The sequence below is a fragment of the Lemur catta genome, chromosome 5, assembly GCF_020740605.2.
Source record: "Lemur catta isolate mLemCat1 chromosome 5, mLemCat1.pri, whole genome shotgun sequence".
NCBI lineage: Eukaryota > Metazoa > Chordata > Mammalia > Primates > Lemuridae > Lemur > Lemur catta.
The window spans coordinates 451,414-469,207 of NC_059132.1; the positions used below are offsets into that span (position 1 = coordinate 451,414).

At 39.5% G+C, this 17,794-nt stretch overlaps 1 protein-coding gene across 3 annotated transcripts in view; it reads right to left on the bottom strand.

Moving 5' to 3' along the window:
* FNIP1 (folliculin interacting protein 1) overlaps positions 1–17,794 on the bottom strand; it is a 106,719-nt gene that overhangs the window by 14,397 nt on the left and 74,528 nt on the right. For 2 of the 3 annotated variants that reach the window (XM_045550729.1, XM_045550730.1), the window contains 7 exons: positions 17,209–17,344; positions 15,296–15,497; positions 11,008–11,093; positions 8,456–8,602; positions 7,603–7,772; positions 3,329–4,745; positions 2,353–2,521 (listed from right to left, as the gene is read on the bottom strand). In XM_045550729.1, coding sequence (XP_045406685.1) covers positions 2,353–2,521; positions 3,329–4,745; positions 7,603–7,772; positions 8,456–8,602; positions 11,008–11,093; positions 15,296–15,497; positions 17,209–17,344 — 2,327 coding nt within the window. The remainder of the gene's footprint in view (positions 1–2,352; positions 2,522–3,328; positions 4,746–7,602; positions 7,773–8,455; positions 8,603–11,007; positions 11,094–15,295; positions 15,498–17,208; positions 17,345–17,794) is intronic. The other variant, XM_045550731.1, reaches the window with a different exon arrangement.

The window sequence follows — 17,794 nt, forward strand, 5'->3', positions numbered from 1 at the left end:
CAATCCTATGAGTTCTCTCACGAAGACACCCTGCAGGAGTCCTGTTCTGCACAACTTTTAAAAAGAACTGCACAGATGGAAAAGAGATTTAAGATTTTCTTTCTTAAAATTGCTTTTGAGGATCTGTTTTTACAGAGCTCCTGAGTGAACAGCAGGCCTCAGCCATATCAAGGGCAGAGTCACATCTGCGACGATCCCCTCCCTCTCCAGGGACTGGCAGGAGAGCCCGTCCCAGCTTCTGCCCTCATCTTGCCACCAGGAAGAAAGGAAGGAGTGGACGCAGCAGTTTCTCACAGCAATCGCTATTTTTTCCTTTCTCTTTGTCCCCATAAAAACCAACCAGCCTCCAGGTCTCTGTGCCAGCGCCTCCCTTCCCTTCTGCGTTCCTCACCACACAGCTCCCCTCTCTCCTTCTCCGGCCCTGTTTCCACCTAGGACAAGTAAATAAACAACTTCTTCCTATCCTAAACCAAAACAAGCCAGATAGAGAAGACTGGAAAAAATAAGCAATCCTTTAATGCAAAGACAGATGTCCATCTGCTAGACAGAACAGCAAACAGGGAACCAAGACCTCGTCAAACAGACAAAGCAAGGAAGCAGTGACTGATTTTAATGAGACAGCAATAGGTGAACTCTCCAACCAAGAATTCAAAGTATCACTTTTAAGGAAACTCAGGGATCTCCCAAGATAACACCGAAAAGCAATTCAGAATTCCATCAGAGAAATTTAACAACGAGAAAAATAGAGAAAAATCAACAAAAACAGAAGTTATTTCTTTGAAAAGACCAACAAAATTGACAAACCTTCATCTAAAATGAGAATCAGCAAAATGTTTCTCTAAAGAGGCAGACAGAAAAGATTTTAGGGTTTGGGGGCTAAAAGGTCTCTGTCTCAGTGACTCAGACTCTGCTGTTGAGCATGAAAACAGGAGAGTCTATAAGTGGATGGCTGTGGCCGTGTGCCAGTAAAACTGCCTACAAAAAGCAGGACCAATTGGCACACTGGCCATAGCCTGCTAATCTTTGAGACCTCTGGGAAAAAAAATATCTACAATTTAAGCCAAGCCATGAATGAACTCCTCTTTGAAGCAGTCCCTATCTTTGGGGAAAAAAGCAAACAAATAAAAAAAACATAGATTACAAAATCCAGGAATACAAAAGGGGACATCACTTGCAACCTTATAGAAATTAAAAAGATTATCTATACTATGAACAACTTAATTCTAATAAATTAAAACACTGAAATGAAACTGATAAACAGTACCAATCCTCTAGAAACTTCTAAAAAACAGAGGTGGGAACCCTATCCATTCTATGAGGCCAGCATTACCCAGAGATCGAAGTTAGACAGAGACATTAAAAGAAAACTACAGACCACCATCTCTCATGAACACAGACTCCAAAATCCACAACAAAATATTAATAAATCAAATCCAGCAACATATAAAAAAATTATACACCACAACCAAGAGGGATTGTTTTTCCTAGGAATACAAGGGTTGGTTTAACATCTAAAAGTCAATCAGTGAAATCCATGACATCAACAGTTTAAAGAAGAAAAACCACATGATCATCTGAACAGACACACAGTAAAAGCACTTGACAAAATCCCACACCCATTTATAACGTGAAGGATGGGGGCAAAACCCTCAAGATCAGGAATAAAGGGAACTTCCTCTACCTGATAAAGAACCACACAGCTAACATCAGCTTAACTGTGAAAGATTCAGGGTTTTCCACTGAGATCAGGAACAAGACAACAATGTCCACTGCTGCCACCTCCATGCAACATTGTACTTAAGGCTCCAGCCAGTACAATTGGGGGGGGGGGGCATCCAGATAGGAAAGGAAGATGTAACACTGTCTGTCCACTGATAGCATGAGCCTGGGTGTAGAAAACCCTAAGAAATCTAAAAACAAACAAACAAACAAAAAAAAAACCTAATAGAATTAGTAAGAGTTCAGACAGGACACAGGACACATTATCAATATACAAAAACCAACAATACTTCTATATCTAAGCAATGAATAATCCGAAAAGGAATTAAAATAATTCCATTCACAGTTAAGCATTTTCACATTTTGATGCTGTGAATAATCTAGTTGATGGACATCCATGAATACACCAAGTACTTTCTGTGTTTCAGATTTCCGCTTGGACAGCTTCCTGGAACTTTATTTGCTTCCACAGTGATAGGTACAAAGATGCAGGTGTTGTACATAAAGTGATGGGTTCAGAAACAGTGACTGTGTTATATACAGTAAAGTGTGTCCAAAAACACAAGGCAATTCTGGGTTCTGCTGGTTAAGAGTTCGTTTTAAATGAATTCAAGAACAGTCAAGGTCACTCACCTGCACAGCATGAGATAAATCTGACACCAGACACTGGCGGAGCCTCTCATCACTCCCAATTCCTTGAAGAACAAAGTCGGGCACGTAAGCCGAGCAGTACCCGCCCAGCAAGGACCTCCCAAAGCTGGCAATGTTGGGCTGAACAGCACTCACTTCAACTAACTTTGACCTAGAAGAAAAATCCCCCAAAAGGGAACATATAACTAGTGATAAACATATTTAACCAGCAAAAAAACTGTGAACTCTACTAGTCTGTATTTCCACTGCCATTGTTTTCCACAAAATATAGTCAGAATAAAATTATCCTTAAATAAAAACTGGCTCAAGTGCTCAATCAGACCACAAAATACTCCTTCTGCAGAGAAGGTCTGACGAACAACTTTGTGATGAGGGGGCACCAATCTGCCGTAACAGACTTTAGGAGAGCTGTCCCATGTGTTTTTAACACATTCCTAACAAAACCAGATCATTAAAACCATCATCCAAAACAAACCAGCCAAACACCTCACAAGTCCAAAGCTGGGCACGTAACGTTTCTCAAGCGGGAGATCTTCTCCTTAACTGCTTCACCCAGGGTACACAGCCCCATGTTCCTCTTAGTCTTGGCCGGATCCGCTTCTAACAGTGATTTGCCACCTTGTCGGTGACTGCCTTTCCCAGACTCTCAGGATCAGCACAGGTCCTTTTGGGGGCATAATTCACTCCTAAATGGCTTGAAAACTCCTAAGCAGCAAGAAATCTTCTACATATCAACCAGATCCTTCAAGTCTCTGATGCCATCCCAAAGCCTTTCTGAGGTGCTTGTGGGGCTGAGCCTTTAGTCCTTCATAAGAGTTAGGGCATAGGATAAAAAAAGAGAACTTGTTCAGGACAGTGACCTCTTATACTAGCTACTACTAACCTTCAGAGACCAGCTAAGCAAAAGAATGGTACATATTTATAAAGGGCCTATTATGGGCGAAAACTTCCTACTTACCCAGGAAAAGGTATCTCATCCTCTTCTGCCCAGTCTTCTTGCTCTCCTCCATAGTAACTGCTGGCTCGTCTAGTCACATCATGACCTGTGTCTTCACTTTCACTGTCCCCAAGGGCACTATCTGAACTTTCATTTCTTGGAATATCCCACTCAGTTCCTACAGCCATTTTTTTCTCTGAACTCTCTTTATCCCCACGGGGGACAAGAATGGAGAGTGTGTCTCTTTGGTCCTGCTGAGGAAAGCAGGTTTTACAGGAATCTCGGTGAACTGTTTCTATACACTCACAAAGTTCATTGTTCTGTTTGTTATTTTTCATACACAATCTTTTTGAAAACTCCATCATACAGCAGTATTCTTTACTATCTGTACTTGTTTTAACTGGAACATCATCAATAGTCCTAGTTTCAATTGAATCATCATTAAAATATTCATCAAATAAGCTCATGCTTTCTGGGTCTGAAGGATTCCAACAGGGAAGCTCACGGGGCTCTCCAGCAACCATGTTCTGTGGGTCAGACTCTCTGGGTTGGTCCTTGGCCGTCTGTTCAACTTCCTGATGCGGACCAGCAGCCGCCCCTTCCTCCGGCGGGGGTGCGTGATGCCTGGCCATCTGCGCTGCCACCGCCTGGCTCCGGAGCTCGGTGTCGGAATCGGGCGACATAGAGTCCCCAATCAGGAAAGTCACCTTCGTCTGTGCTGCCTCACAAGAAAACGCAGCAGGCACCATCTTATCCGGAGGCTTCTTTTCCACAGCCATCCCTGTGGATCTCACCGCTTTGCTCGTGTGGCTGCCGGAATCCAGCAGCTCCTGACTCTGCCACGTCTCCTCCGCTGGCTCCAGGCCCGACGCCGACGGCGCACAGGCGTCCCCCGGGGCAGACCCCGTGCGAACAACCGTCTCTAGCTTGGGGTCAAAGCAAGTTCTCAGCTGATCTCTGCACTGCTTCACGTCAGCAGCATTTTCTTCTGGGCAGTCAGGAGGAGAAATTAGCCGGCACTGATCTGAAATTCCCAGCAGCTCCTTAGAGCTGTTTTGAATATCTTCTCTCTCTTGTCGTGAACCATTCTCTATACTCTGCCCAAGGAGCGGATGACTACAATATTTACAGTTACAGTTAGGAGTTCTTGTGTCCTCTGACTCTTTGAAGAGCAAACTGCTCTTGTTTCTGTGCACTGTGACAAGCACGTACTCCGACTCCTCGATTTCACCTTTCTCCAACGTGGTGGTGATCACTGTGCCTGGCATGACAATGGCCTCGTCTTCTCCGCTTTCTAAAAGATGGGTTTCTTGAAGCTCAGAGCATCTTATGAAATAAGTAAGAAAATAAAGCAGCCTCTGGACCATGTCTTGTCGTTTGCCAACGACCACAGTCCTCGCTAGCCGCACGGGGGAGCCAATGGCGCCATGCAAGTCTCCTGCAACGAAAACATCAGTTAGTGGACACACCCTGCACTCGTCCGGCTAAGCAGGCTGTTTGCAGTGATCAGAAACCTGCTCCTATTGTATGAGGGGTAGTTCAGGTTTCATTCTTAGTTCTTTAACAGATGAATGGCTATCCAGGAGACTAGGAGGAGATGAATGGTCTTAACCAGAGAGAAAGGTGAATGAAGAGGTTTCCTAGCTTCTTCCTCAAACAGCTGCTGTGGTTCCGAAACCTCAAGCAAAGAGTCAGTTCTGAAAGTCACGTATGGCAGAATGTTCTCTGCACCAGGCCCCATGCAGAGCACTTTTACCGCAGGAGGACAGCAAGTGCTGCCTGCAGGCCTCTACGCACAAGGGCTCCAGCTGTGCGCGGTGCAGCAAAGGGAGAGCACAGGACCTGCCGCCTCGCGAGGACGGGATGGGAGCAGCAGTGGGGGCAGCAGAGCCGGCACCGGCACCCCACACACGCCACTGTCCCTGAGTTAGGCACATCCGTGAGCTTCAGCTGCTGCTGCCCTCATCAGGACCCCACACCACCAACTCCCAGGCTTTTAAAGCCTATTTCCCCTTCTGTTGTCTCCAAGGTTGGGGAGTGAGGATGGGCCAGAAGGGGCAGGAAGAAGAGAGATTCATCCTCACTAAGAGGAAGATAAAGGGCAACAAATTCAGCCATGTGGTCCATTTTCACTCTTCTATCCCTAGTCGACATGAACAGAGGGGACCTAAGAGTTACCAATAGCATTTCTATGCTATAGCTCAAATTAAACCAATAATTTGAATGCCAAAACAATGACTTAAAAATGGAAAATACAAAGGCATTAATTTAAATTTAATTCAATTTTTGCAAGTTATCAGTAACATTTAAAATCCTCTATGTTTACTTTACAAAAAAACCCCACACTTTTTAAAGGAACAAACATAAATAGTCCTCAAATAAATATATGCTGTAGATAATATTATGATAAATTTTCTCCTCTGGCTAAGACAGTGGCTCAAATATCATCACTCCACTGTTGTAAACTAATCTCAAAATTCCCACTAATTACCAAATAAACTGAAATTGCTTTGGCATAGCACGTGAGTCCTTTGTGACTGGTCCCACTTTACTTTTCCAGCTTTGTCCTCGTATAGTTAGCCTTCTTCATCTTTATTCACCCCAAGCCCCACTTAAACTGGACCACTGACTGTGCGCTGCACTTGTACCATCTCCACTCTACTCATCCACGTACCATCCCTTCCTGCTGCGTCTCTCCCAGCCCAAGGATTTTCATTTCACTCAAACATCCTCACTTGGGTAAGAAAAGTTGACCCTTTTTATTTGAACTGCCACTGAACTTTTCATGTCTCTTACAGTTCTTCTTTGAATTACCACTACTGTCTACATATAGATCACCTCCAGTATTAGACTTAGGCAACTTCAAAGGGCAAAGACGAAATCATTCATCTTTATACCCTTTGTGTTCTTTGCACAGAGCCTTAAATTAAATATCACACACTCAACAAATCATTGTAGAATGAAAAACAGATTTGAAATGTCCCAACTAAAAAAATACTATTGAATTACTTGATTTTAAAAAGTTAATATCATGCAATGGAATATAACAATTCCCAGCATTAAAAAGGAATGAACTATTAATATAAGTAAATCCCAATTACGTTGAATGAAAGAAGTTAGACAAAAAAACCAAAGAAACTATGTACTGTATGATTCTATTTATATAAAACTCTAGAAAATACAAACTAATCTACTGTGACAGAAAGCAGATCAGTGGCTGCCAGGGGATGAGGAAAGCGGAACAGGGAGGCTGGGGAGGAGGGGGAGGGAAGGGTTACATAAGGGCACGAAGAACTTTTGGAAGTGAGGGATATGTTCATCATCTTGATTTTGCTGATGGTTTTAGAGGCATACGTATTGACAAAATTCATCCAACTGTATATTTCAAATATATGTTTGCTGTATGTCAACTGTAACTCAGTAAAGTGGAATGTAGGAAGGGAAGGAGGGAACGAGGAAGGAAACAGAGAAGGAGGTCAGTGTCATGACTGGATAAGCCACACGACAATCTGCCTGGCAAGTTCAATCACAGGAGCACTAGGGGAAGTTTCTACCAGGTCACCAAATGTTCTCCTCTTACTCTTCCCCAATCACCTAAGAGCAACAGAGTAAGAGGAGGAGTAATTAGCAGCTACATTTATCAGGCACCGTCCTAAACACTTTACATGTATTACCTCATTTAATTTTCATAACTTTTTTAAGTATATACTATCTATTATTATCCCCACTTTATAAATGAGCACACTGTGATTCAAAGGTGGTACGTCTGAATCCACACTGGGTGCTTATTTTAAGCACCCTGCTAACTGCCACCCTAACGCCTGTGAACTTATCATCCAGTCTCTCCATTTCCAATTTATTTAGTGGTGCTTAGCACTAAGGGAAACATGTTCCAAAATGACTCATCGAACAAACAAAAGCGAAACAATAGAAACCTTAGTGAACTGCTTCTCCAGTAACCAGATTTATTCATAGGTGACTTTGCTGATTTACTCTTTCTGGGAAAAATATCTAACACAAAGCACAAAAATGTAAAATGGCCTGAAGACTGAAGTTACTAGTAAAGCAGTTATCACCCTGGTCTTGTTCCACATGCAATTCTCTGTAAGGAATGATTATCAGGCATTAAGAGGAGACAGGACAATTTAGCAGACGTGAAAGGACAAGTAAAAGGGAGATGCCTTAGAATGGAGGAGGTAAAAGAAAGCATTTTATTTTTGGTTTTGCTACAAAACCATTACAGTTACACAAAAGTCTATGTATAATACATACGGTGAGGGTTTCCAGATACGTACCCAGTTGTGCCCAAAGTGGGTTATATGGATGAGTCTTTGCCAACATGTCCACACTCTGAGAGGAATGTTTTTCTAAAAATATTTTTATTGGTGGTTGTCCATTTGGCATGACTGTTGGAACCCAGGCAAGATGATTGGTCAAAACCGCAGTAATGAGAGCTGGCAAGAATCTGAAAACAAAATACATCCTATCAGATTCCAGCCTGCCTTTAGGAAACCTCACACAAAGTTTAGGGACGGAGTAAGCAAGGAGAGTACACACTCTCGTGTGGCAAGTGGAATCAGAAAGCAGAGGAGAGATGAAAGGACAGGTCCACCCACCAGGATTAAAATGAAAGTTAATAAATATTTTGGTTGAGGAGGAGTTAAAAAAAAATCTTTAAAATAAAGAGAACATACACAAGGAGATCTTTCAGAGTATAATTACAAAATAAAAATGTTATTTTACTTGAAAAACTACGGATTCTTTCCAGTGTTTAATCTGCACAGTTCATTAAGGACTCAGCCAGCAGGTCCTTACATTCCAAATTACTGAACGGGAAAATGATGGAAAGTATCAAGCAAACTTTTTCTACCGTCAAAGAGAATAAAAACTTCCAAATTACTCATTTGGATTCAAAAGACTTGATGAATAGTTAGAACAAAACAATATGATAAAAGATCACATTAAAAATGCATCACTGGAATCCTGGCACTTTCTCACTGTTTTGATCCTAATAATATGAACTAATTCCAGCGATAATGGGCGATTCTGCCACCTTGTAACTGGGTTTGATCACAATCTAGACATCTAATTACAGTAAATGATAACAGACACACACACGCATTCATACGTAAATACATAACGTCATACTGATTTCTGGAAGCATTTTCCATTAGAAAAGTGAACTCCTTCATGAAACGATGGCAAAGCTGATTCTTCTCTGGAGTCCCCGACATCATCGTTAGCCAGACAGGTTCTCCAATTCGTGGCATCGTGTAAAGATTACAAATTGTTGTTCTAAAAAGAAGACACGTTAAGAAATTTATAGTTCCCATAGTTTCACTGAATCGTGAACCAGTATGAACACGCTGTATTACAATGGACAGAAGCAATGAATACAGGTTTCTTTAATGAGTTCTTGGTAGGGTATAAAAATCATTGCTAAGAACTTAAAAAAATAAACAAATAAAAAAGTATTTTATAGAGAAAATTACCACTAGAATACAACCAGGGATATATGAAAATGCTTATTTTTAAAGCTTATTAAAGATGTTCAGACAGGACAGAAAATTGAACACAAACGTCTATTTCTCCTCAGTTCCGAGGCCTGAATACAACTTAAGGTTTTGGAAACAGATAAACCACTGCAACATACAGAATTGGAGATGAATCATTAGTGAAAATTATTTCATAAAACTTAGGAAGACAAAAGCCATGAAGGAATGGTGACTGAAGCAGAAGAGTAAGCTGTAGGTTATAGTCTCACAGTGGTACGTGGATGAAGAGGAGCTAATCTGCCCCGACTAAAGCAAGAAGAGGCTCAAGGTTCACAAATGTGTGGTAAAGTAGAAGCAGGAGTTTAAGACACAAGGCTGAAAATCGGGAGACTAATTCTAAGCCCCCAACGGCTGGCAACCCCTTACGCCTCCCTCCACTTCCTCACAGAACGACTGCAGATGGGAGAGAAGATGTAGCTGCGGAGCAGCCCAGAGGAATGACCTCCTCCAAATCCTTCCTAACGTCCGTATCGTTCACAGTATGTAAACAGATACAGAATATATCTTGTGGTATGAAAATTTTATGGGGGGGGGGGAAGTGCAGGGACAAAGATTAGCGGGAAAATGTCTGAATGTGCTCCTTCAGAGAGTGATAACGAAAACAGATTTTAAAACACTGCCCTGAAGTGAAGTCTTCAGCTGGAAGCCTGATCACGCACAGAACTCCCAGCCCACAGTCTGGCATCTCACTCTCAACTACGGAGTGGATGACCAAAACACACCAATATTTAGAGAAAGCCTTCGAGGAAAGAGACAGAGGTAGAAACAGAAATAGCACACACATACATAAACAAAATGACTCCAGGGCAAATAGAAATAATGCACAAAACAGAAGAAAACTTTTAAATAAAACTCAAATGTACATTCTTAAAGAATAAGGCAGAGAATCTATTTTTCAAAGAAAAAGATTCCTGAAAACTTCTTGCATAGAAGATTTGCTGAAATGAAAAAAATCATAGAAGGGACAGAAAAATAAGTAAGGAAAGAATACATTCACAAAAAAAGGAGAACACGAAAGAAAAGAAACCTAGAAGAATAATCCAGGAGTGCTGATCTCTAACAAAAAAGATTCCAGAAAGAAAATAGAATAGTCAAAGAAAGTAGAAAAATTTACCAGATCTGAAGGACAAGATAGTGCTATCACTATACTGAGAGTATAAAACACTAAGGGGTAGGTGTAAACTCATCTATCATGGCAGAAAATACATATGATCTAAAACTGATAAATCAAGAAATAGCACTGAGTATACTATTTAACATTATGGAGGTAAATAACAGAAAATATAAGCATTAAAAGAATGTTTTGGGGAAGAATGGGGTATAGATGGGGTATAGGATAGGGTTCATTTATTTTTCATTACTAGACCTTCCAGATTTTTTTTTTGTTTCCTAACCATGTGAATGTAGCCAGGGTCAGAATGTATGTCTGCTGGATTCTGAAGTCTTAGTTCTCACCTTCTGTGCCATACTCTCTCTCAGTCTAAAGAATAAAAGACTGAGAGGATGACGCAGAACCGAACAAAATCTCTTCAAGGGATTTACAGTCACGTATTATAACTCCCAACATAAGATCATCTGCAATATGTCTGCTTGCCATAGTCACAGGACAGTTACAGTAGCTGTTTGGGCTTCAAGCACAAGCTGTGCTGAGCTGGAAAACACTGGCTGAAGAAAGACTATTCACTGTGCCATACATATCTAGAGAAAAGGATCCATCAACAGAGCCATTTGGAACATCAAGTTCATGCTCCTTATATCCACAAATCCTTACATTTCATGTATCCAAGAGCATCTGATTACTCCCACTGGTTAAGGGACACTTAACCAGTTCAAACACCTAGGAGAGCCCAAGAGAGAACAAGGCACACCTCTGCTGGAACAAGGATATCTTCTGGTCATATCTGCCTGCCAAATGGTCCAGTACTGAAAATCATACTACTGACGGCTCCCAAATGTGCCTGAATCCCAAGTACATTTGAGATTTAATAACAGGAGCCACTGGTCTACTGAATTACACCCTCCTTTGACTAGAGAACAAAGAAATTTAAGAATTAAATTTTTTTGGACAAGTTAAAGGAAAAAATTCAATTTTCCTGTGTACACTGTGAAATAACTCTGTATTATGAAAAGCTGAGGAATATGTACCTGAATTCATTTAGCGCATCAACTATTCGATTATATGCCAAACTCCTCTGACTGGCGTCAGCTGATCTCCGGCTCATTTTCATAGCCTTGAAAACAATTATTAAATAGTTAATTCTCATAGTAATCATGGGCAAAACATGAAGAAAGAAGATGAAGTCACATATTTACACAACACTTTACCAACATATTTATCTAGAAAGAAATGAAGGCACACACATTTATAGTTACTTTCTCTTCTGCACATCCGGGCATTAACAATTGAACAAAATTCAAACTTTTCAACCGTTAAATCTCTTACTGTAACTGTCAAACCACAGAATGTCAACACACACAAAAAACTGATGTTGACAGTTTCTGGGTTACAAAAAACTTTTTTTCCCCCCTACACAGTATGAGATATAATGATAACTCAATAATAGCTTATAGTTTTATACTTCACAGATAATGCTTTGGTTAATTTTTCTTAAAATCTAAAGATTCTACAGAAAGAAACCTCAAGTTATGAGTAGTATTTGCTTTCTTAAAACTATATTTAGCTGAGGTTGAAAAGTCTTGATCTAGGTTGACAAAAAAATGGATCAGGAGTAGGATATGTAGGTCAAAAAGAACTTGATCCATAATCTTTTAGATGTTTTCAAAGAGAATTCTGTATTCTTTATGTAATTACAAAGTGATTAAACATTTTTCAAAACACATGTATGTAAGAAGTTAGACTACTTCAAGGCCAGAAATCATATTCCTGGACATCCAAAAGCTTCATAATGTAAAAGTAAAATTTACTTTATGTTTTTTCAAACTGTTAAGAGACTCACAACTTATAAAAAAGTTAGTATTCTTTTGTTAAAATTGAGTAATGTTCTTCTTTAATTTTATCAGCAATAGTACATTATAGATCTCAAAAGACAGCAGACTTTATACCTGCCAAGGAGCTCAGAAACAAAATCCATAGTTTAAAAAAAAAAAAAAAAGTACATAGTTTGAAAACTGGCTGTAGAAGATAACTTCTTTGGATGGTCCAGTATTTAAAATATTTTATCATTAATTAACTACTATAGACCTTTCAAAATTAAGTTCAATTCAATCACATAAAAGCATTCATTTAGTTTTACCTTTCAGCTTTAATAGAAAATGGGATACTAAACTTGGAACAGAGATCCAGACAACTATAAGCACTACAATGTGCACTTCAGGTTACAGAACGGTCAAAGCGTTAAAACATGAAAACATTTAAAAGGTAATATTTAATGAGTTCCATTATGCCTATTTCAAGTTTTATACAAAGCTTGAAACACTTTTTCAAGTACTTAATACTTTTTCAAATACTTAACTCAAAATGTCAGTTTGGCCACAGCTAAATACTGCGTGTGATGACTTTTGGCAACAATAGACTATAAAAGGGGATCACAATCAACTGAAGAAAATGTAACTAACTTAAGAAAACATAAATGAAAATGGCCTTTACTCATTTGTTCAGTAAAAAAGAACTGCTATGCTGTTTTTTGACAGATTCAATGTGAGTAACTAACACCTGTGTCTCCTCTAGAGGCAGATGATCCTTAGTCACTACTGAGTTACTCAGATGCATCCTCTGGTTTCTAAACCATTTCAATTTGTCTATCCACCTCCAGCCTCTTATTCTCATCTCTCTTAACATACTGGCAAATTAATCTTCCTAAAGCATAAACTGAAAACAACCTTAAAAACGAAGGCGAAACTCCCTAGCAAGCACTCTAGATTCTTCATCAGGGCCCATTCACTTTGCCAGCTGCACCACTCACTGCTTCTCTTCATCTCCTTTCCCTGCACGTGCTGTCACAAGGACTAAGAACTCTGGGCATAGCCACTGATTCCATTAGTTCAATTGCTGGGAATCTCCTCTGGAAAACAATCTGGAAAATTCACCATGATGTTAACTATAGGGTAGCGATGACTGTGAAAAAGTGGAAACGGCCTAATAAGCAAATTGTTACTTAAATTGAAGAAATCCACTAAAATATATTTAAGAACAATTTATAATAACATGAGAAATGTGTTACAATGATGAGTTGTATTTAACTCACGCTAGTTTTGAGCCCAGGGCCTCAAGAAGCACATGTAACTCACATGTCTCTTCACCTTGGGAGCCGTGAGAACTATTTTTCAAGTTACATATAACTCACACACAGAAAACAAAAATAATAAATTTTTCATTAAATTAGAAAGGATCATTTTGTTTTCAAAGTTTTTATTCTGTTTTCGTAATAAACACCATGGCCCCGAGGAAAAAAATTTTTTTTCTAGTGTGGCAGCCAATGTGTTAAAATGGGTACATAATTTAAAAAATATGGACACAGTACAACACCTAAGGCCTAAATACATAACACTTTCAGCATGAAAGTGAGTTGCCGCTGAGTGGCAAGAACATCAATTTTCTTGCTATTCTGCTATATCCAATATTCAGAGCTTTATGTTTAAAAAAATCTTATATATCTTTCAAGATGCAGTCCAAATGAAACTTCTTCCCAATAAGAAGTCATGTTTCTTACCTCTGAACTACTAAAAAAACTTTGCTCATGCTTCTTTTTTAGCTATCCCTAGGTTCTATCACACATTTCAAAATTTTCGGCCAGGCGCGGTGGCTCACGCCTGTAATCCTAGCCCTCTGGGAGGCTGAGGCGGGTGGATCGCTCAAGGTCAGGAGTTCAAGACCAGCCTCAGTAAGAGCGAGAACCCGTCTCTACTAAAAATAGAAATAAAAATTATCTGGACAACTAAAAATATATATAGAAAAAATTAGCCGGGCATGGTGGCGCATGCCTGTAGTCCCAGCTACTAGGGAGGCTGAGGCAGTAGGATTGCTTAAGCTCAGGAGTTTGAGGTTGCTGTGAGCTAGCTAGGCAGACGCCACGGCACTCACTCTAGCCCGGGCAACAAAGTAAGACCCTGTCTCAAAAAAAAAAAAAAAAATTTTTTTTCTTACTTTACCTATTTGTATTATATATACTATTAGCAGCATTTCACAATTACTTCCTCCTTCTTGAAACACTTTATTCACTTGGCTCCTCTGCAGAAGTACTCTTCTTTTGTTATTCCTCCTAATTGAACAGCCAGTCCTTTTCCATCTCCTCTACTGGTTGCTTCTCATCTTCTCAAACTCTAAATATTAAAATGCTCCACATCTAAGGCCTAGAATTTCCTCTTCTCTCTTCCCTATTTCAGTCAGTTTCATGGCTTTAAATACCATCTATACACTGATGACGTCTTCCCTAAACTCTACACTTGGCCATTCAGGAGGCAAATCGAAAAAAACATCTTCCCCCGTTCAACCTGTTCCATCTGCAGTTTTTCCCACTTCAATACTGGCAACTCCATCCTGCTAACTGCTTGGTTGAAAAATCTTAGAGCCAACTTCAATTGTTCTTTCTCTCACACCCTCTCAGTCCATCAGCTAATCACATTGGCTCTATTTCAAAATATACTCAGAATCCAACCACTTCTCACCAATTCCATCGCTAAATTGGTTGAATATTTCCGATCTCTCACCTGGATCATCGCAACATCCTCCTAACTGGCCCCACAGAACCCACATTTGCTCCTGGAAATCTATTCTCCACCGTAAGTTAAGAGTGATCCTTATAAATGATGTCATTTCTCCACTCAAAACTCTCCAATGGCTTCTCGTATTTCTTAAGAGCAAATGCCAATGCTCTCACAGCGGCATCCTAGAAAGCCCTCAGGGTCTGGTCTCACTCAACCCAGCCACTCCGGCCTCCATGATGTCGCTCAGGCATCGAGCTCACTCCTGTCACAGCGCCGCTGCCCCTGCCTGGAACAACTTCCAGACGGCCGCAGCTTCCTCGGCATCTCTGGACCGTGTTAGTATCAGGGCCTTCCTGACTGGCCTATAAAAATAAGTAATCCTTCCTTTCAGCATTCCTTGTATGTCTCTCCCTACTGTGTTTTTCTCCACAGCACTATTATCACCTAAAATAGTGTGTGCTCATTTGTTTATTTGTTGTCCCATGCGGCCAGGAGTCTTTTTTCCATAAACTTCTCTTCAGTTGGTAGAATGGTGTCTGCCATATTTTAGGCCCTCAAATATTCATTTACAGAATGAATGGATGAATGACTTTAGATCTTTCATGGGTCAGTAAACTTCTTAAAAGGTGCTAATCTATTTGTTATCTCCCAGACCATTTTATAGGGTACCCGCATAGTATCTTACTAATTTTTCTGCCAAATGAACAAACATAATGTTTAATCGGGGGAATAACATTAAAAAAAGATATAAATATATAACTATGCTTACCTGTTCTATTGCACTCTTTAATTTGTTCATGTGGCTTTCAAAGAGAGGAAAATGTGAAAAAAAGAATTCATTAAATTTGTTATTTTCATCTTCATCTTTGGATAACGAAAAGATTACCCCAATTGCAATCTTCTTTTTCCTCACAATTCCTGGGTTAGGGCCACAGCTTTCATCTGACAGATTAAAGCTTTCTTCTATAGACCTTAAAAATAAATGTTTTTTTTAATTTAAAAAAAATAAAAATAATTAATTCACAATTCAATCTTCTTGCTAATTAAATGTAGGCAAGCCAAGGGACTTCTGCTTTTTTATCATATATACATCTAAGTTTTCATATCAATTGTGTATCTCTTTGAGAAACCTACTGGCTATTCTTTAATGCTCACATTTTCATAAGAAGTTTTACTGAAGAGTCAGATTGGGAACATTTCTGTCCAATTAGAAGTCACTAAAGAAGCAGATAATCCCAATTCATAATCAACCTAAAACTGTCTGAATTTTAAGGTTTAGAGATGAGTCTGTACAATTTCTTCAACGTTCTAGGATTTACTTGTCTCTCCTTTTGATTCCAAGAGTAAAGTCAAAGAGGAGGGAATAAAGGGAATGAATAAAGGAGAAAATAAGAGTTTCATTACCTACAGTTGTGCTTAATGTAGAGTTTAAAAAGATCTTTCAAGAATGGAGTAACTTGCCAAAATAAAAACATGAAGACTGATATATCAAAACATGTAGCACATAGATCAAAGGCCTAAGCATAAAACTCTTAGCATAAAACACAGGGTAAAAGCTTCATGATATTGGATTTGGTAATGGTTTCTTGGATATAACACAAAAAGCACAGTCAACTCATGAAATGGGAGGTAGTATTTGCAAATCATATATCTCAAAAAGGATTAATAACCAAAATATACAAAGAACTCCCATAACTCAACAACAAAGCAAATAAACCCAATTAAAAACTGGGCAAAGGACATGAATAGACATTTCTCCAAAGAAGAAATATAAATGCCTAATGAATACATGAAAAGATGCTCTGCATTCCTATTTATTAGGGAAATGTAAATCAAAACTAGAATGAGAAACCACTTCATATCAAGATGGCCACTATTAAAAAAAAAGCAAACTGTTGGCAAGAATGTGGAGAAAGTGCAAGCCTGTGCATCGCTGGTGGGGATGTAAAATGGCACAGCCACTGTGGAAGCAGTGTAGCAATGCCTCACACAATTACCAACAGAATGACCACGAGAGCCAGCAACTCCACTTCTGCGCACATGCCCCAAGCAGTGAAGGTAGATATCTGCACACCCATGTTCATAACCGCACCAGTCACAACAGCCGAAAGGTAGACACAACCTCAGTGTCCACCGACAGAGGAACGGATAAACAAAACGTGGTATGTACATAAAATGGAATGTTATCCAGCCATAAAAAGGAATGAATTTCTGACACACGCAGATAAACCCTGAAGACATTTTGCTAAGCAAAATAAGGCAGACGCAAAAGGACAAATACTGTTATGATTCCACTCATATAAGATACCGAGAGTAGCCAAATTCACGGAGACAGAAAACAGAATGGCAGCTGCCGGGGCAGGGCAGGGAGGAATGGGGAGTTGCTGTTTAATGGGTGCAGAGTTTCAGCTTCGGAAGATAAAAAAGCTCTGCAGTTGTACGATGAAGGCTGCACAACAACGCGAAGGTACTTAATGCCACTGAACTGTACACTTAAAAAAACGTACACTTAAATGGTAAATTATGTATAACTTAGCACAATGAAAAAAATGTAATACCTTTGAAAAGTTTTTAGTTCCAGACTTAAAATACACAAAATACAAGTCCAGGATCTAAAAATCCATATAAAATTGTGTTTAAGGAACTAACCAAGCTTGGTTTAAGTCTAAAGTTATAACTCACCATCTAGGAAACACCCCATTCTCCAGACTTGTCGTTTGGCTGCGTCGCCAACGTCGCTGGTAGCTGCTGGCACAACTTCGGGTGAGCGAGGAGTTCGGGGAAGGAAATGGGGTGATAAGCAAGCTGCTGAGAGAGGCTGTTAAGTCAGAGGAACAAGTACAATGTGTAAGTCAATGACCTCCAAGCATAAGAACAAATTTCTTTTATAAAAATTAAGAGTAGGTGGACTTAAATTTTTCATTTTGCTTCATAAGCCTCTAAAATTTCTATTTAACACATTAACTGCCATGTGAGTTGTATTTAACTCATTCTAGTTTTGAGCCTGGGGCCTTGTGACACAAATGTAACTCACACATCTCTTCACCTTGGGAGCCGTGAGAACTATTTTTCAAGTTGTGTATAACTCACATGCAGAAAACAATAAAAAATAACAAATGTTTCATTAAATTACAAAGGATTATTTTGTTTTAGAGGTTTTTATTCTATTTTCATAATAAAACACTGCGGCCCGAAGGAAAAAAATTTTTTTTCTAGTGTGGCAGCCAATGTGTTAAAAAAAAAAAAAAATACATCATTCTTGGAGGAA